General features: G+C 53.9%; 1 protein-coding gene across 1 annotated transcript; it reads left to right on the top strand.

Annotated features, from left to right (window-relative positions):
- The first annotated feature begins 838 nt into the window (after positions 1 to 838).
- MCM6 (minichromosome maintenance complex component 6) lies at positions 839 to 19,562 on the top strand. The gene is made up of 18 exons (XM_078619180.1): positions 839 to 1,086; positions 3,195 to 3,341; positions 3,445 to 3,558; positions 4,708 to 4,795; positions 5,585 to 5,746; positions 6,332 to 6,497; positions 7,038 to 7,183; positions 7,312 to 7,462; positions 8,161 to 8,302; positions 10,840 to 10,981; positions 11,214 to 11,321; positions 11,609 to 11,764; positions 12,457 to 12,585; positions 12,739 to 12,900; positions 14,389 to 14,509; positions 17,089 to 17,304; positions 17,644 to 17,783; positions 18,231 to 19,562. The coding sequence occupies exons 1-18, from the start codon at positions 989 to 991 to the stop codon at positions 18,354 to 18,356; spliced, it is 2,514 nt and encodes an 837-aa protein (XP_078475306.1). The 5' UTR covers positions 839 to 988; the 3' UTR covers positions 18,357 to 19,562.
- Positions 19,563 to 20,258: the final 696 nt, after the last annotated feature.

Here is a 20,258-nt window from a genome sequence, read left to right as displayed (position 1 = left end):
AAGGAAAGAGGAAAAACACGTGGTCAACATTTTTATTAATTGTTATAACAACACTCCTGCAACATCAGAGTGCAGCGCCACATTAAATACGCACTGCAATGACAATAGTTTAAAAAGTCTATTTAATGAGGTAGAACGTGTTGTCTATATTTATGCACTCTGATGTTGTAGGAGTGTTTTTATAACAATTAGTGTTGTTATAACAATTCTATATTTATTTAAAGTAGCGCATTTTGATGTGACGTCACATTTCTCACCCCCCCCCCCCTCGTCACACATCGTCACAAATGTCTGACCCCCCCCCCCCCCTAGGTGCGTGACGTCATTTATGGACGGCCCCTATACACTACACTATACACTACTATACACTACACTATACACTACTATTCACTACACTTATACAATACTCTATTCACTACACTACTATACACTACACTATACACTACTATACACTACACTACTATACACTACACTATTATACAATACACTATTCAGTATTCACTACACTACTATACACTACACTATACACCACTATACACTACACTATTATACACTGCACGACTATACACTGCTGTGTAAAATTCTCCAGGAATCGATGCCTCAGAATCGACTCCCGCGTTACGTGCAATCCCGAGAATCGATTCCTTGACGAAGAGACACCCCGGCGATGCCCGAGAATCGACTCCTGCGTTACGTGCCATCCCCAGAATCGATTCCTTGACGTTATATTTAATTTATTAAATCGAAACCTAAGAACGAGAGTGACGCCACGCCCCCCTCCCCCACGTCAACGTCACGTGCTACGAAATGCGCGCGGCGCATTGGTTGAGTTTGGCGGGAACTTGACCACGTGACCCGTTTTGGCGCGAAATCGTGGTGCGGTGACGAAAGTGATCAGCGCGATTCCATCTTTCCTCGTCTCCTCCACCGCGTCTCTTGCAACTCCTCCACCTCGTCTCCTCATCTACCTCCTCGGCCATCGCGAGCCATGGATGTGCAGGAGCCTGTTCAGGGCCACGCCGGCCAGACGGTGAAGGATGAGTTGGCCGAGAAGTGTCAGAAACTCTTCCAAGACTTCCTTGAGGAGTAAGTGGGGCCTCTAAAAAGCTCTCGTGTCACTCCACTGCTGGATGAATGACCTCGTGCCGTGTTAACCCATTTAGGTTTACTCCGTATTATTGTGCAGGGAAATTGAGTTGTCAGGTCCATAGGGCCGTACAGCCGCTTCAATACGGGCACACACAAATAAATGTGTCTTTGTGTTTCTCCCTTGTCATGGGACTTTGTAGAGTTAACGTTGATATTTATAAGGGTACGGGGTGGCCAATAAGGTCTTTAATTGGTCTGTAATAAGGTAGGCACTGATCAGGGGTTGACAGGTATGAGAGTGTGCTAGTGGTGAGTGTAGTAGTGGTGAGTGTAGTAGTGGTGAGTGTAGTAGTAGTGGTGAGTGTAGTGGTGAGTGTAGTAGTGGTGAGTGTAGTAGTAGTGGTGAGTGTAGTGGTGAGTGCTAGTGTTGAGTGTTGTAGCGGTGAGTGTAGTAGTGGTGAGTGCTAGTGGTGAGTGCTTGTGGTGAGTGCTAGTGGTGAGTGTATTGGTGAGTGAGTGCTAGTGGTGAGTGTAGTAGTGGTGAGTGCTAGTGGTGAGTGTAGTAGTGGTGAGTGTAGTAGTGGTGAGTGCTAGTGGTGAGTGTAGTAGTGGTGAGTGCTAGTGGTGAGTGCTAGTGGTAAGTGTAGTAGTGGTGAGTGGTAGTGGTGAGTGTACTAGTGGTGAGTGAGTGCTAGTGGGTGAGTGTAGTAGTGGTGAGTGCTAGTGGTGAGTGTAGTAGTGGTGAGTGCTAGTGGTGAGTGCTAGTGGTGAGTGTAGTAGTGGTGAGTGCTAGTGGTGAGTGTAGTAGTGGTGAGTGCTAGTGGTGAGTGCTAGTGGTGAGTGTAGTAGTGGTGAGTGCTAGTGGTAAGTGTACTAGTGGTGAGTGCTAGTGGTGAGTGTAGTAGTGGTGAGTGTAGTGGTGAGTGTAGTGGTGAGTGAGTGCTAGTGGTGGTGATTGTCGATTTGTTCGTGTGTGTCTCCCTTGTCATGGGACTTTCTATGATGAACGTTGATATTTATAATGGCACGGGGGCTGACCAATCGCTACTGTCCAGAGGTTAAAAAAGCTGTCCCATTACTCTTTTTATTTGGCCGTATGATGTTTTTGTTGTTGTTGAAGCAGCAGCAGCAGCTGTACTGGAGCAAACCTTCATGACCAGGCAAGGGCTGCATAGGGAGCGGGGGTGTTTGTGTCGAGGGAGACCATAAAGTAACTACTGTATTCATGTACAATGCAACTCCACATAGTGTATGTTGAACTTCTTTCGCACTCTACGTAGCTGATCGTGCTAATCGGAGGTGCGGTGTATGTACGTATGTTGAACTTCTTTCACACCATACGTAGCCAACCGTGCTCATCGGAGGTGCGGCGGAAGGCCAACAAACTAAACACAAAAATCTATTCGAAAGAAATTAGTTTTCAATCGAGTTGATTCAAAAGTGCATAGCTCCAGTGGCTTCCTAATATCGGAAGGAAGAGCGTTCCAGACGGCCGCAGAAGCGCATCTGAAAGCGCACGATGCAGTCACCGTTTTTGTTCGATGGCTTCGCCACAAGCAGCTGTGAGGAAGACCAGAGTTCGCGTGATGGTTTATGCTCCTTGATGAGATCAGCAAGGTTTCGTGGTTCATTTGTGGCAAGCCTAAGTAATTTCTCACCTGGCTAAATGAACGGTAATAACATTGTTGGGAAATACGATTTTATTATTATGTCATTTTGACCTCCAGTCGTGAGAAATCGTATCGTGGGGGAGTTTGGTCTGGTTGGCTTGGAGCATAAGTCGCTCTCATTGACTGAACGAATGATAGGGGTGGGTACGTTTCCTCTGCCGGCGCTGCTTGCGTGTTTTCGCTCGTAAGCGCTGATTTTATTTTTGGTAAGCATTTTTCCAGGACAAAGAGCACACTATAACTAATCAGCATTCTAATACAGGGTCGTGTTAATCGAGGTCTGCCTGTAAAATAAAACACATTGATGAGCACCACACCCCATGCTTGCCCCCTCACCCTCGCTCACCCGTGCCCTTCTCAAGCTCACCCATGCCCCTCGCTCACCCGTGCCCCTCGCTTGGCACGACCCTTTTGTCCGTCTCCTCTGCCGAGCAGGTTCCAGACGGCAGAAGGCGAGAGGAAGTACGTGCGAGACGCCGAGGAGCTTGGCCGCCCCGAGCGGAACACGCTGGTGGTGGACTTCACGGACCTGGAGCAGCACAACCAGCAGTTGGCCACCACTGTACAGGAGGATTACTACAGGTGCCACTGGCCGTCCCACCAATTATCAGAGAACCAGCCAATTACCAGATTGAGCCAGCCGATTCTCATACGGCGTCACCTGCCGTGTGTCTGTGTGCCGCAGGGTCCACCCCTACCTGTGCCGTGCCGTGCGTAACTTTGCCCGCGACCACTGGAAGGACATCCCGCAGGCGAAGGAGTTTTACGTGGCCTTCACGGAGGTGCTCGCCAGACACAAGTGGGTGCTGCGTGCTTCTCCATCTGCATACCTCCCAGTGTCTCAAACGGGCAATGCTGCTCTAGCCCAACCCTGCCCTTGTCTCCCTTAACATGGTTTGAGTGCGTCTATCAACAAGTGTCAGCGGTTTCGATTTAAAGCTTTCGTGACTGCAGGGATTCATCTTCTTGGTTCTTTCGGTTAAGTCACGTAGAAGGAAAATAATAAAATACAAAAAATAAAACATAATAAAATAATTCTCACGACGTTTCGGCCACAACGCAAGCATCCGTCTTCAGGTGGAGAACAGGTCTGTCGAGAAGGTAGAGAATTATTTTATTATGTTTTATTTTTATTATTTTATTTTCCTTCTACGTGACTTTACCGAAAGAACCAAGAAGAAGTGTCAACGGTGCTGCGTGTTAGTTTTCCCAACGATTATTGTAACACGTCACTTCTCGTTAAAAGCAGCCGATGAATATTCTGACTGGGTCTGTGATCGTGAAGTTTGGTGAGCGATCGGCTTCCTGCTTTATTTAGAAGAAATTCGACTTGTAACTTGCACAATTTTGCAAACAGACTCAAGTGACCTGAAGTTTGTCGATGTTCTTCATTGATGTCATGCGAGTGTAGCATTGCAGTAGTCGAGTCGGGAACTTTATTTTTCACCGATATCCACTAGGGGCGGGTAAGAACGTTACAACAACAAACAATACAAAACACGATAATAGTGCAAAGTACAAGAAAGGTAAAAAAAATCACCCAAATACATACAAATAAAACTAAACTATCCCCATGATGGTGTTGGCTACAGTGGTCAGGAGTGTCGGACGGATGTCCCGCAAAGCTCTTGAGGTGGTAACGTCATGCACTCGACTGTCTACTGAGAGATATTGGATGAGTTCTCTCACTGAGGATTTTAAGCGCGGGAGAATGGCCGATGGTGGAGCCAGTGATGGACAATGCTTGAGGAAGTCCGGCTTCCGGCCAATAAAGAGAGTCGTGGTGACCACATTATGGCGAGCCAGCGGTGGCTTTCCTGCAGACCGGCTCCTGCTGTAAAACGGCGCTTGAGTTGCCGTCAGCGTCCCAGTCCTGCGAAGAGAGAGAGAGAGCGGAGACGCAGCCCTTTGACTCGGTCTAAGAGCTCCATTTTTGTCTTCTCTCCAGGATCCGAGAGCTGACCACCACCAAGATTGGCACCCTGCTGCGCATCAGCGCGCAGGTTGTGCGCACGCACCCCGTGCACCCCGAGCTGGTGAGAGGCCCTGCCTGGCCAGCGACAAGCGGCGCGTCCGACTCCCGTAACGATTTTAAAGAGCCTTAAAATCGTAGTTTTTGGTGAACGTGCAGTTTCCCAAAAAGTTAGCAAACCCGTCCCAGTTCCGTCGCTGTTGCGCTGTTAGCGTGACTGGACAAGGTGGCCGTTTGGAACTCTTGCAGAGCCAGTGTGACGCTTCACGTTGTCGAACTGCCCACAGAAAGCGATTATCGCAGAGCGACTTCCGAGATCCCTTGGGTCCACAATAGTAGGAGGCAGCAGATTTCTCACCCACCCTGTCGCCAACAGTAATGTTTGTCATGTGACGGTCAGTCTGTCAATTTTTTAATTCTCAGAGCTGGAATAATTTCCCAATTTAGTACAGAACCAGATTTTATTTGATGCTTTGTGCGGTTGTTGGTGACCAGTTGAAACTGAATCAGTTTAATCATAGGGAGCTGCCTGGATTCGAACCCAGGATCTCGGCAGTGCCCAGTTTGCGTTGTGACCTCTGAGTGACAGGACCATCTCCCACCGACATTTGATTGCCAGAGCAAACAGGGAAAAGTTGGCTGGGAATCCAACAGTCCTCGTGTAACATCGTGGATTCACTATCGATTCAGAGCCTTGGAAGTACCGATTTCGGCCCTAAGATTCTAGAATGCATCGTTCATTGGTTTATCGCTCCACCCGATGCTCGATCCAGCTACGGCGGTGCTCCCGAGTTGCGGATCGTGGCTCCTGCGTGTTTGCTGATGGTGCTGTGGGTGCCTGGGCCTTGTCCAGGTGAGCGGCACCTTCCAGTGCCTCGACTGCCAGTCGGTGGTGCGCGACGTGGAGCAGCAGTTCAAGTACACGCAGCCGACCATCTGCCGCAACCCCGTGTGCGCCAACCGACGCCGCTTCCTGCTCGACACCAACAAGTCGCGCTTCGTCGACTTCCAGAAGGTGGGGGTGTCTCTCCTCCTCTCCCCCCCCCACCACCACCAATGCCACGACCTCTGCGCGGGGCGGGGGGTGGTGTGGGATAGTTGAATGCGTCTGTGCAAGGAGATGTTAACTCTTAGACAAACAATAAGATGGTGCAGATCTTGGGTAGTGGAACCAATGTTCCTCCTTGTACAGTGCCGGCCTTAATAGGTGCTCGCTAACAATACTCGCCTAAACAGTCTGTTCCTACACGGATGATGTTTGTGTGTTTAGTGGGGAGCGGTAGTGTAGCGTTTGGCGCGCTGCGCTATGAACCCGGCGACCCAAGTTCGGTTCCCTCTCATGGCCAACACCAGTGACGATTATCTGAACCAGTCCTGGGCCTCACCTAGGTCGACTTAGCCTCAAATGAGTACCTGGCGAAGTGTATGAAAACATCGCCACTGGGCAGACAAAAGGCGGCCGGGCGTGGTGCTGGCTACCCACCTCCTCGTGTACCATGCCGGCCTTCATAGGGGCTACTCCCTAACATGGGGGATCTTTGTCTCTTGGCAAGTGTGGTGGGTGACGGTGGTACGTGCGTGTGTGCCGCGCGTGGTGCAGGTGCGCGTGCAGGAGACGCAGGCGGAGTTGCCGCGGGGCAGCATCCCACGCAGCGTCGAGGTGGTGCTGCGCGCCGAGGCCGTGGAGACTGCGCAGGCCGGCGACCGCTGCGACTTCATCGGCACGCTCATCGTGGTGCCTGACGTCGCGCAGCTCTCTACGCCAGGTCGCTCGCCCGACCCTTACAAAATTGTTGGGGGAAAAAAATTAACCCGTAAAAACAAAGTTTTTCACTATAAATCCTTTATATGCGTGGCGGCTAGAGTCCTCTCGTCCTCTGGCTTGAGATGGCTGCCACCTATGGGTCAGATGATTGCATGGCAGCATTAAGCAATTGGTAATTAAATATAATATTTTTGTCCTATAAAGTGTAACATTTTTGAATTTTTGTTTTCACGAACATTAATTGTCACGCACAACGAGTCTGTGTGGAAAATGTCAGTTCGATTGGATCACGGGAAGTGGGTTAAAAAACGACCGAAAGATTTGCACGGTCCTAAGCAAGCAAGCGAACTTAATATAAAGGATTTAAAAAAAGAGCCGCCTTGCACACAAACCGAAAATCCCGCGCAATTTGATTTTTTTTTTATAGCGTGTTCTTGATTAAGCGCCGTCTGCGCCGCGCGGCTCGCCATCTCTCGCGCCCCGCTCACCGCCTGCGACATGTGGCCCCCCCCCCTGGCTGTGACGTGCGACCTCGGTGCAGGCGTTCGTGCCGAGACGAGCTCGCGGGTGACCGGGCGCGACGGCTTCGAAGCGGACGGCGTGCGTGGCCTCAAGGCGCTGGGCGTGCGCGACCTCTCCTACCGCCTGGCCTTCCTCGCGTGCCACGCGGAGGCCACCAACCCCCGGGTACATTGATTGGTGCCGCGTGTGGTCGTGTCGGTCGTGCCGCGGTGTTTGCGGTCGTGTCGATCGCCGTTGTGTTGATCGCCGTCGCGTTGATCGCTCTACGCGTGGCGTCTCTGTTGTTGGCGCAGTTTGGAGGCAAGGAGATCAGAGAGGAGGACCAGTCGGCCGAGAGCATCAAGAACCAGATGACGGTGGCCGAGTGGGATAAGGTGTTTGAGATGAGCCAGGACAAGAGCCTCTACCACAATCTGTGCTCCAGCCTCTTCCCCACCATACACGGTGCGTCCCGCTAATCCCGCTAATCCCGCTAACCCCGCTAACCTCGCTAACCTCGCTAACCCCGCTAATCCCGCTAACCCCGCTAACCCCGCTAACCCCGCAAACCCCGCTAATCCTGCTAACCCCGCTAACCCCGCTAACCCCGCAAACCCCGCTAACCCCGCTAATCCTGCTAACCCCGCTAACCCCGCTAATCCCGCTAACCCCGCTAACCCCGCAAACCCCGCTAACCCCGCTAATCCTGCTAACCCCGCAAACCCCGCTAACCCCGCTGACCCCGCTGACCCCGCTAACCCCGCTAACCCCGCTAATCCCGCTAACCCCGCTAACCCCGCAAACCCCGCTAACCCCGCTAATCCCGCTAACCCCGCGCCCGCGTCCGGAGGTGATTCGAGCGACCGCTGGGAGGCCGAGTGGCCCGACGGGATGTGGACTGTGAAATGCGCTTGTGTTGAATGTGGAGCGATCGATGTGGGAAGGGGGGGGGGGGGGGTTGGTCCGCGACTTCATTTCGACCAACTGTGATGTCTGCAATGGATTAGTTGACGGACGCCGCGACGGTGATGACGGTGGACGCGACGGCTGACGGTGAGCGTAGATGGGGATCTCGGGAGGGGTGGGGGGGGGGGACGTCACGCGTGCGGGGGGCGCGGGATACGATCGATGACGTTGACGAGGGCGGCGACGTGGGCCTGCAGGCAACGACGAGGTGAAGCGCGGAGTGCTGCTCATGCTGTTTGGCGGGGTTCCCAAGAAGACGCTGGAGGGGACGTCGCTCCGTGGAGACATCAACGTGTGCGTGGTGGGGGACCCCAGCACGGCCAAGAGCCAGTTCCTCAAGTGAGTGCGCGGGCACGTGGCACTCCGTGTGTTGTATACTGGGTGTCGCACACCGCGCCACGTACGTGTGACGCGCTGTGCGCGCGTGACGTCGCTGTGTGTGACGTCGCTGTGTGTGACGTCGCTGTGTGTGTGTGACGTCGCTGTGTGTGTGTGACGTCGCTGCGTGTGTGTGACGTCGCTGTGTGTGTGTGACGTCGCTGTGTGTGACGTCGCTGTGTGTGACGTCGCTGTGTGTGACGTCGCTGTGTGTGTGTGACGTCGCTGTGTGTGTGTGACGTCGCTGTGTGTGCGTGACGTCGCTGTGTGTGCGTGACGTCGCTGTGTGTGCGTGACGTCGCTGTGTGTGCGTGACGTCGCTGTGTGTGCGTGACGTCGCTGTGTGTGACGTCGCTGTGTGTGCGTGACGTCGCTGTGCGTGACGTCGCTGTGCGTGTGTGACGTCGCTGTGCGTGTGTGACGTCGCTGTGTGTGACGTCGCTGTGTGTGACGTCGCTGTGCGTGTGTGACGTCGCTGTGCGTGTGTGACGTCGCTGTGTGTGACGTCGCTGTGTGTGACGTCGCTGTGTGTGACGTCGCTGTGTGTGACGTCGCTGTGTGTGACGTCGCTGTGTGTGACGTCGCTGTGTGTGTGTGACGTCGCCGTGTGTGTGTGACGTCGCTGTGTGTGACGTCGCTGTGTGCGACGTCGCTGTGCGTGTGCGACGTCGCTGTGCGTGTGCGACGTCGCTGTGCGTGTGTGACGTCGCTGTGCGTGTGTGACGTCGCTGTGTGTGACGTCGCTGTGTGTGCGTGACGTCGCTGTGTGTGCGTGACGTCGCTGTGTGTGCGTGACGTCGCTGTGTGTGTGTGACGTCGCTGTGTGTGACGTCGCTGTGTGACGTCGCTGTGTGTGCGTGACGTCGCTGTGTGTGACGTCGCTGTGTGTGCGTGACGTCGCTGTGTGTGCGTGACGTCGCTGTGCGTGACGTCGCTGTGCGTGACGTCGCTGTGCGTGTGTGACGTCGCTGTGCGTGTGTGACGTCGCTGTGTGTGACGTCGCTGTGTGTGACGTCGCTGTGTGTGACGTCGCTGTGTGTGACGTCGCTGTGTGTGCGTGACGTCGCTGTGTGTGACGTCGCTGTGTGTGCGTGACGTCGCTGTGTGTGCGTGACGTCGCTGTGCGTGACGTCGCTGTGCGTGACGTCGCTGTGCGTGTGTGACGTCGCTGTGCGTGTGTGACGTCGCTGTGCGTGTGTGACGTCGCTGTGTGTGTGTGACGTCGCTGTGTGTGTGTGTGACGTCGCTGTGTGTGACGTCGCTGTGTGTGACGTCGCTGTGTGTGACGTCGCCGTGTGTGACGTCGCTGTGTGCGACGTCGCTGTGTGTGTGTGACGTCGCTGTGTGTGTGTGACGTCGCTGTGTGCGACGTCGCTGTGTGCGACGTCGCTGTGCGTGTGCGACGTCGCTGTGCGTGTGCGACGTCGCTGTGTGTGACGTCGCTGTGTGTGACGTCGCTGTGTGTGACGTCGCTGTGCGTGTGTGACGTCGCTGTGCGTGTGTGACGTCGCTGTGTGTGACGTCGCTGTGTGTGACGTCGCTGTGTGTGCGTGACGTCGCTGTGTGTGCGTGACGTCGCTGTGTGTGCGTGACGTCGCTGTGTGTGCGTGACGTCGCTGTGTGTGCGTGACGTCGCTGTGTGTGACGTCGCTGTGTGTGCGTGACGTCGCTGTGTGTGCGTGACGTCGCTGTGTGTGCGTGACGTCGCTGTGTGTGACGTCGCTGTGTGTGACGTCGCTGTGTGTGACGTCGCTGTGTGCGCGTGACGTCGCTGTGTGTGACGTCGCTGTGTGTGACGTCGCTGTATGTGACGTCGCTGTGTGCGCGTGACGTCGCTGTGTGTGACGTCGCTGTGTGTGACGTCGCTGTGTGTGACGTCGCTGTGTGTGCGTGACGTCGCTGTGTGTGACGTCGCTGTGTGTGACGTCGCTGTGTGCGCGTTACGTCGCTGTGTGTGACGTCGCTGTCTGTGACGTCGCTGTGTGTGACGTCGCTGTGTGTGCGTGACGTCGCTGTGTGTGCGTGACGTCGCTGTGTGTGCGTGACGTCGCTGTGCGTGACGTCGCTGTGCGTGACGTCGCTGTGTGTGCGTGACGTCGCTGTGTGTGCGTGACGTCGCTGTGTGTGACGTCGCTGTGTGCGCGTGACGTCGCTGTGCGCGCGTGACGTCGCTGTGCGCGCGTGACGTCGCTGTGCGTGACGTCGCTGTGTGTGCGTGACGTCGCTGTGCGTGACGTCGCTGTGCGTGACGTCGCTGTGCGTGACGTCGCTGTGCGTGACGTCGCTGTGCGTGACGTCGCTGTGCGTGACGTCGCTGTGCGTGACGTCGCTGTGTGCGTGTGACGTCGCTGCGCGTGACGTCGCTGCGCGTGACGTCGCTGTGCGCGTGACGTCGCTGTGCGCGTGACGTCGCTGTGCGTGACGTCGCTGTGCGCGTGACGTCGCTGTGCGTGACGTCGCTGTGCGCGCGTGACGTCGCTGTGCGTGACGCGCCGCAGGCACGTGGAGGAGTTCTCCCCGCGCGCCGTCTACACGAGTGGCAAGGCGAGCAGCGCGGCGGGCCTCACGGCGGCCGTGGTGCGCGACGAGGAGTCGCACGAGTTCGTCATCGAGGCCGGAGCGCTCATGCTCGCCGACAACGTGAGCTTCCTCGCTCGCACCGGCACTCGCCTCTCGCTCGCGGCCTCGAACGACTTGCCGGCGTGGAGACGGAAGGCGGCCGGTTGCGGTGGCGGCGGCGGCGGCACTGCCCTGTCGTCCCCGTGCCGGCCCTCGTAGGCGCTCGCTGACGGCGCTTGCCCCGACGGCCTGTGTGCGCCGCACAGGGGGACCCTTTGCCATTTTGGTTGTACGTGTGTGCGCGCGCGTGCAGGGCGTTTGCTGCATCGACGAGTTCGACAAGATGGAGCCGCGGGACCAGGTCGCCATCCACGAGGCCATGGAGCAGCAGACGATATCCATCACCAAGGCCGGGGTGAAGGTGCGTGTCCCGGGTCCGTTAGCTGCACATCGTCAACTCATCCCTTCGCGGCCGATGAAATGAGTGCCACGCTACGGGTTCTAGCGGCGGGCGGAAGAGCCCGGGGGGGGGGGGGGGGGATGGTCAAGTTGTAGGCAGTTTCAAAACCGCTTTCGCAGATGTGAAACCTCATATTTGCCCCCTCCTCACAGCCGGTCTCGCTCGCCGCCATGGTTTTGAGTGTGGCCGCCCCGTTTGTGGTTCGATCTCGCGCCGACATCCGCTCGTTGTGACCCCGACCCCCGCAGGCGACGCTGAACGCTCGCACGTCGATTCTAGCGGCCGCCAACCCCGTGGGGGGTCGCTACGACCGCGCCAAGTCCCTGAAGCACAACGTCAACCTGTCGGCGCCCATCATGTCCCGCTTCGACCTCTTCTTCATCCTCGTCGACGAGTGCAACGAGGTGGGTGGCGTCCCCAGCACCCACCCCCCGCACGCATGCTTGCCCCCAACCGCGCGTGCAAGCTACGCGGGGGTTCTTTGTCTTTTTCTAGTGCCGAGTTCGATTTCCCCGCCACGCTAATACTGACGACGTTTACCCCGGCTGTCCCGTGATCGGGGGGGCGGCTCTCTTCCGCGTACGCTCGCGACCTCGTTGCCGACAACTCGGAACGTGAAATGTTCCTGCTGCCTCTCCGCGCGAGGAAATCGGCCCTACGCATTCCCTTGTTCACGCGGATTTCCCGTTGCGCAGATTGCCTGTGACAACGGGGTTCGAGAGTGAGGGCCATTGTGCAAGGTGACGCTTGTGTGGTGCCCGTACATTCTTGGACGCCCAGACCCTGGTCGCAGACTCAGGGGTATGAACGATACTGGTTCATCGTCTATGACGAGGCCATTATAACCGGTTAGGTGCCATGGCTCCAGAGCGAGTGGTTCGCAATCGTAAGGTTGCGAGTTTACATCCTAGTCTTGGGGTTGACTCTTCAGCTCATCCTCAATCCGGGGGTCAATAAAGCGAGTACCACTTTGTTCATCGCCGGCTCGGGTTCACGCGGGATGAGCACCGCCTCAATGGCAATTTGAGTCCCTCTGGACTCTCGTTCACTGCCCTTGACACGGCCATCACGAGCATGCTTGCACGTGCGCGCGTAGGTGACGGACTACGCCATCGCGCGCCGCATCGTCGACCTGCACTCGCACAAGGAGGCGGCGGTGCAGCGCGTGTACTCGCTCGAGGACATGCGCCGCTACCAGCTGTTTGCCCGGCAGTTCAAGCCCAAGGTGCGCCACCCACCTCTCACCACACCACCCTTTCCTCCACCCACCGCTCCCCTCCCAACCGCCCACAATCCCCGACGGTCGCGGAATCTGAAGCGTGCCCCGGGCCCGTGTCGCCCCGTGTCGCCCCGTGTCGCCCCGTGTCGCCGCGCGCAGATCACCAAGGCGGCCGAGGACTTCATGGTGGAGCAGTACAAGCGGCTGCGTCAGCGCGACAGCTCGGGCATCACCAAGTCGGCGTGGCGCATCACCGTGCGCCAGCTGGAAAGCATGATCCGCCTCTCCGAGTCCATGGCGCGCATGCACTGCTGTGACGAGGTGCGGTGGCGGTGGTGGTGGTGGTGTTGCAAGTGGGTTGGTCCCACAACTTTGGCAGCTTCTGAGTGTTAGATTATACACTGGTCAACACACTTTTTCTGGCATAAGGTATTCCAACGGTTTTAAGGTAATTTTGGTGGTGCTGATTCCAAATCTGGCATCAGTTTTTGTCTATCACATCAGGTTTTTTAGATATCAAATATTGCATTTTCAATAAAAACTGCAGAAGAAAAATATTAAATAAATGTGGATATCTACATAAAATGATATTATAAACACACTATCCTAAAAATACAGCACCATCCTAAAAATACAGCACCATCTTTTAACACTAAAAGCAGTCACGGACTCGCAACAACTTGCAATCATAAGTGACGGAGTTAATTTCGGGTAAAATCAATGAAAATGGGGTATGCCGATAGCATAAAATGAGATGTGATAGAGCAAATCTGAGATCAGATTTGGAATCAGCACCCTGAAATTAGTCTAAAACAGCTGCAAAAGTCCAGGCCAGAAAAAAATGTTGTTTTTTTGTTGACCAGTGTTATTTTTGCAACTGTGTTAATATCCGAATGGTACGCCACTTTTGTTGAACTATCGTTTGTGGTCAGGTCGCTTTTGAAAAATCGGTGAATACCTCGGGTGGGCATTGTCTGGCAGGATGGAGATGGTTTTAGTGTTGTATTTGGTTGTGTTTGTGTGATTTGTTTACCTTTTACTTTGCACTCCTTTCGTGTTTTGTACTGTTGTAACGTTCTTACCCGCCCCTACCCGTCCCCTACTAGGCATCTGTCAAAAAGAGCTTCATAGCTCATCAGATTCCTCCAGGAGAAATATTCTGATTCTGAAATATCATGCGGTGTTTTCCAAATGATTCTCGTAACACACACTTTGTGGTGTCACTTCCAATGTTGCTGTCACTGGAGAGAATCTGACCTTCGTTAGGAATTGGTCAGTTGGGTTGACACGCGCACACACGAGTGACTGGAGCGTGACCAATCCCGTTGTGGATGACAAAGTTAGTTCTTTACGCGTATGTCCTAACACCGTGGAGCCATTTCATTAGCATTTCCTCCCTCCATGAGAAAAGTGTAAATTATTTCTCTCCCTATAATGGCCGCAATTGGTTGCCATATCGTGCCTCACAGTGAAAGTAGTAAGTTAAACCAGTGACCGCCCACGTCTTTTCCAGTGTCTTGTTACACACGCGCGTTGCAAATTGTATTGTGTTATGATTGTTATTGGGGTCAAACATCGAAATGGAAATGTTTGCACTTTCTGTGCACAGCATGGGACGGGTTGCGCTTTTTCCGTAAGATTTAATTGTTTTCGTACGTGATGTTCAGATTTGTGTACAATGAATTTTAGGTGTATCTTGTAATTGTATTGTTTGTTGCGGTTGAACCCAAATCAAGAGCCGAATGGCTCACAGGGTAAAATCCTGATAAATGTAACTGAACTGAAACTGTGCGTCTCTGGGGGCTCTAGGTGCAGCCGAAGCACGTGAAGGAGGCTTTCCGGTTGCTCAACAAGTCGATCATCCGTGTGGAGACGCCCGACATCAACCTGGATCAGGACGAGGACTACCATGCGAGCGAGGAGGCCTCAGGTCAGCGCTCCATGCCGCCTTCACCACCCCAAGCGGGAAGCAACGGCGCCATCACCATCATCAACACCATCATCATCAACACCATCATCATCAAAACCACCATTACCATCATTATAACGACCACCATTGCCATCGTCAAAACGACCACCACCATTGTCATCATCAAAACGAACACCACCACCATTGCCATCGTCAAAACGACCACCACCATTGCCATCATCAAAACGACCACCACCATTGCCTACGTCAAAACCACCACCATCATCATCAAAACCACCATTTCTATCATCCAAACGACCGCCACCACCATTGCCATCATCAAAACGATCACCACCATTGCCATCATCAAAACGACCACCACCACCATTGCCATCATCAAAACGACCACCACCATTGCCATCGTCAAAACGACCACCATTGCCATCGTCAAAACGACCACCACCATTACCATCATTAAAACCACCACCATTGCCATCATCTAAACGACCACCACCATTGCCATCATAAAAAGGACCACCACCATTTCTATCATCAAAACGACCACCACCACCATTGCCATCGTCAAAACGACCACCACCATTGCCATCATCAAAACGACCACCACCATTGCCTACGTCAAAACCACCACCATCATCATCAAAACCACCATTTCTATCATCCAAACGACCGCCACCACCATTGCCATCATCAAAACGACCACCACCATTGCCATCATCAAAACGACCACCACCACCATTGCCATCGTCAAAACGACCACCATTGCCATCGTCAAAACGACCACCACCATTGCCATCATCAAAACGACCACCACCATTGCCTACGTCAAAACCACCACCATCATCATCAAAACCACCATTTCTATCATCCAAACGACCGCCACCACCATTGCCATCATCAAAACGACCACCACCATTGCCATCATCAAAACGACCACCACCACCATTGCCATCGTCAAAACGACCACCATTGCCATCGTCAAAACGACCACCACCATTGACATCATCAAAACGACCACCACCATTGCCATCATCAAAACGACCACCACCATTGCCATCATCAAAACGACCACCATTGCCATCACCAAAACGACCACCACCATTGACATCATCAAAACGACCACCACCATTGACATCATCAAAACGACCACCACCATTGCCATCATCAAAACGACCACCACCACCATTGCCATCATCAAAACGACCACCACCACCATTGCCATCATCAAAACGACCACACCACCATTGCCATCATCAAAACGACCACCACCATTGCCATCATCAAAACGACCACACCATTGCACTCGTCAAAACCACCACCATTGCCATCATCAAAACGACCACCACCATTGCCATCATCAAAACGACCACCACCACCATTGCCATCATCAAAACGACGACCACACCATTGCACTCGTCAAAACCACCACCATTGCCATCATCAAAACGACCACCACCATTGCCATCATCAAAACGACCACCACCATTGCCATCATCAAAACGACCACCACCATTGTCATCATCAAAACGACCACACCATTGCACTCATCAAAACCACCACCATTGCCATCATCAAAACGACCACACCATTGCACTCATCAAAACCACCACCATTGCCATCATCAAAACGACCACCACCATTGCCATCATCAAAACGACCACCACCACCATTGCCATCATCAAAACGACGACCACACCATTGCACTCGTCAAAACCACCACCACCACCATCGCCACCACGGGGTGGTTCTTTCTCTTTCCACCACGTGGCCTAGAATCCCTCCCACCTCTATCCCGGGGGTTTCTCAGGTTTCCAGCACACTCATCTTCTTGGTTCTTTCGGTAAAGTCACGTAGAAGGGAAGTAATAAAATAATAAAAATAAAACATAATAAAATAATTCTCACGACGTTTCGGCCACAACGCAAGCAGCCGTCTTCAGGTGGAGAACAGGTCTGTCAAGACTCTGTTTTATTTTATTATTTCCCTTCTACGTGACTTTACCGAAAGAACTAAGAAGATGAATCCCTGCAGTCACGAAAGCTTTAAATCAAAATTTACCAGCACACTCTTTCCCCACAGTGGCTACAGTTTTAAGCGCGAAGTTGGTTTTGTTTTAGCCCCAGGTGGAGAACTCAAGATACCAGGATATAGTCTCGGGCGCAAGAGTCACACGGACGATTGTGCATTCTCAAGGTTGTCGTGGAATCGCGACGTGAAATTTCAACGTGTAACGCGCAATACAGTGATCGCAGACAAGATAGAAGGGAAGCAACAGCGGCAGTCAAGTGGCGAGCCGCTGCTGCCAACAATTTCCCAAGCTCTACGGTCCCCTATATATATTGAGATGTTTTCAACCAATTGATGAGTTTGTGTGTGAGGAAACCAGAGCACCGGGAGAACACCCACGCACGTGATGGGGACAACTTTATATCCCGTACAGATCGAACAGGTGGAGGTTAGCGTGGTACCGCCTTCTCCTCGGTGCTTGATCGCGGGCCGCGTGCATAGCCACGAGCCGTTTCACATACCAGAATGTTCCGCAACAGACTTCTGACTTTGTGGCACCGCCCCCGCTCTCCCAGACGGCGTCGACGGCGTAAACGACGGAACCAACGGGGTAACGAACGGGGGAACGAACGGGGGAATGAACGGCTCTGTGCACGCGGCCGACCCTGAGAGCCCCCCGCAAAAAGTGGGGGCCGCCCCCCCCACTCCCGCCAAGGCCTCTCTCCGTCTCTCCTTCAGCGAATACCGGCGCCTCTCCAACCTGCTGGTGCTGCACCTGCGCCGCATGGAGGGTAATGATTACGACGATGGCGGTTTGCTTTTGGCGAAACGCCCTCCCCAGTGCACACGGTGACGCGGCGCTACCCGTTCCCCCGGTACCTCATTGCTCGCCGCACGTGAGCTCCCCCCCTCCCTGATGCCCTCTCTGGGAATGAATCCTGGCCCTCGGTGGCCCCTTGGTAGAATGGTCTCGGTATGAAGGGTTCTTGCCGATCGTGTGGTGCTGGGCTTGGTGGTTACAGCGATGTGATGTGCTGTTTGTAGTGATGTGGTGGAAGTTGTGTGCCGTGTGCATGACTGTAAGCTGTGTGCTTACCTACCAGCGGTGTGCGTGACCGTGCGTGCTGCAGAGCTGGAGGATGCGTCGGTGCGCAGGGGGGAGCTGGTGGAGTGGTACCTGAAGGAGATTGAGAGTGAGATCGAAACCGAGGCTGAGCTGGTCACCAAGAAAACCGTCGTGGAGAAAGTGATCTACCGGCTAGTGCACTATGTGAGTAACAACAACCGCCATTCGCCCACTAGGTGATGGTGACATCACCACGGCGTTTGTGCCGGGCTAGGTACACTTTAAGGCCACGTGAAGTGTTGAACGCCCGCTGACTGAGATGACTGGCTGATGCACCACCTGTGCCCTCTACTGCTCCAAATTGCTGTGTTGTATCCGCCCGGCGCTCGGCTCGTTGTTGTGAGCGTCGCTCTCTTTTGCCCTCCGTTGTTGTTGGAGGGCGACTGCCTCCAAGTGCCCCGTGGCATCCTTCGCGGGCCTTCGCCACAGAGCTCCACCATGCTCGCCACCACTCGCCACTAACCGCCGCTGCATCACTACTGCACAGTACATTTGAATGTACACATCTACGTGTGTGACTATCCCTGCGTGCGTGTTTGTGATTGCACATGTGTATGTCTGTATGTATCTGTATGCGCGTGCGTGCATCAGGATCACGTTCTGATCGAGATCGCTCAGACCGGGCTCGGACAGCGGCGTTCGGGCGAGGGCGACGAGGTGGTGCAGGAGGAGGACCCCTTCCTCGTGGTCAACCCCAACTTCGTCCTGGAGGACTGAGGAAACCCCGCCCCACCTCTCCCCTCCACTCGCCGACAAGCGCCACCTCCACCCACTTGCTACGACCAACTCCTCCGCACGCAGCCTCCACCTACCGCTGAAGCCCTTCTCTCTCCTAATTAACCCCGACTTCTCCACCCACCGTCTTTCCGTGCGGTGCAGTCAGCCGTCGAACCCCATGGCTTTGCTCTGCAGCGCCGATGCTCGCTAGGGGCTGCAGCGGCACCGTTGGTACCGCGAGTGGCCACGTTGCGTGCCGAGCGAGCAGCAGAGGCAGTGACGTTGGCTGCTGCAGGACCGCGTGGGCACGACCGCGTTGCGTTGTGCAGGGCAGGTGGTCTGCCACGAATGGCGTGTGTGGCTGTGTGTAGTGTGGTGTGTTGTGTGGGTGTGCAGTGTCGTATCGTTCGTGCAGCGGTTAGCTTGTTGTGATACGAACCCGGCGACCCGAATTCGATTCACGCTCGCAGCCAACACGAGTGAGGATTATCTGAACCGGTAATGGGCCTCCCCTAGGGCCACTCAGCCAAAAATAAGGGATTCGTGCGGTGTGTGAACATCGCTATTAGGGGACAAAGGCGGCCGTTTGTGGTGCTGGCCACCCACCCCCCCTTCGTGCGCCATGCCGGCCTTCATAAGTGCTCGCAAACTGCACTTGTCCCAACAGTCTGTTCAGACTATGTGGGGGAGCATCGTATCGCAGTGTGTACGCGCGTGGTTCGTTGCAGACTGAAGGTGTTGTGATTCACGCGCTGCGTTCACAGTCCTTGCAGCCCGACTTAATGATGTACCTGGCCGCAACGCAGAAATGTTGAGTGGCGAGCGGAGTTTGACCCAGCTTGGGCCTCTCCGAGATAGACTATCGAAAATGAGCAACTGGGCATGTTCGGTATTGTTCTGTGGAACCCATGGCTGCAGGGCGTTTTCTGGCCAAACTGCCCCTTCGTGTGCCGTGCCAGCCTTTCATAGATGATGCCCTCTCTCTGGCTGTGCTCGCTCTCGTATTCTACAAGGCCAGACCTAGATGCTCTTTCTCTGGGTCTCTGCTTCTGATTAATGTGGCCACGTTTTGCTTTGTTGTTTCGCGTCTTCGTTGTGATTTCCTGGGTCACTGCACCAATGCGTGACATGTTACCTGTCCCGGTTGTCTGTATTCGAGTTAGTTTTTTTCAACTGCAGTTTCAAGTAATAAAGGCATACGATGCAGCCATAGACACAATCGTTATTTTTTTTTCAAAATATCAGTGGAACCCTACATCCTACAGACTCCAGCCATATACCTACCGTTCGACTTGTCTCACCGAGACACTTTTAAGGCTACATAGAACTTGTTTTAAATACCATTTTGCTTTTTTAGGCTTCTCAATTGTTTTCTATTTCATTTCCAGAGTCCCAATTCCACTTCCAGGAGTCGGAATTCTACATCCGGGGGTCCGAATTGCAACGGCATGGAATTGGGACTCACGAAATAGCTGTAACTCTATTTAGGGTTAGGGCTTTCGGGTGAGGTGACTACATGTGGATTACAGGTTAGGGTCAGAGCTATAGGGTTGAGATGGTTATATGTGCACTGCAGGTTAGGGCTATAGGGTTGAGGTGGCTATGTGCACTATAGGTTCTACAAAAGTCACGTGATGCCCTCTTGTGGGCAAATGTACAACTGCAGCTGCTGCAATGCAAGGAATCAAATAACTGAACAACAGCCTCCACATCATTGGAAAGATGTGATTAACCATGCAAAAAAGATTTAACTACACTTATTTGGACCATCTTATTTGACAGACAACTATTACAGGTTATTGATAGACAGCCAGTTTTGTTTTAGCAGGTTTAGTTTTTTCTTTTTTCACACTTTTGTTATGTAGGCTAGGCGTAGTCACAAACCGTACCTCTCCATAACAA

The sequence above is a fragment of the Lampetra planeri genome, chromosome 62, assembly GCF_965212315.1.
Source record: "Lampetra planeri chromosome 62, kcLamPlan1.2.h2, whole genome shotgun sequence".
NCBI classification, from domain to species: Eukaryota; Metazoa; Chordata; class Hyperoartia; order Petromyzontiformes; family Petromyzontidae; genus Lampetra; species Lampetra planeri.
This window is presented reverse-complemented; position numbering and strand designations above follow the sequence as displayed.

Coding starts and splice junctions, on each gene's coding strand:
- MCM6 (XM_078619180.1), top strand. CDS start 989: ATGGATGTGCAGGAGCCTGTTCAGGGCCACGCCGGCCAGACGGTGAAG. Junction 7,184..7,311: donor CGGAGGCCACCAACCCCCGG/GTACATTGATTG, acceptor TTGTTGGCGCAG/TTTGGAGGCAAGGAGATCAG. Junction 8,303..10,839: donor GCCAAGAGCCAGTTCCTCAA/GTGAGTGCGCGG, acceptor GACGCGCCGCAG/GCACGTGGAGGAGTTCTCCC.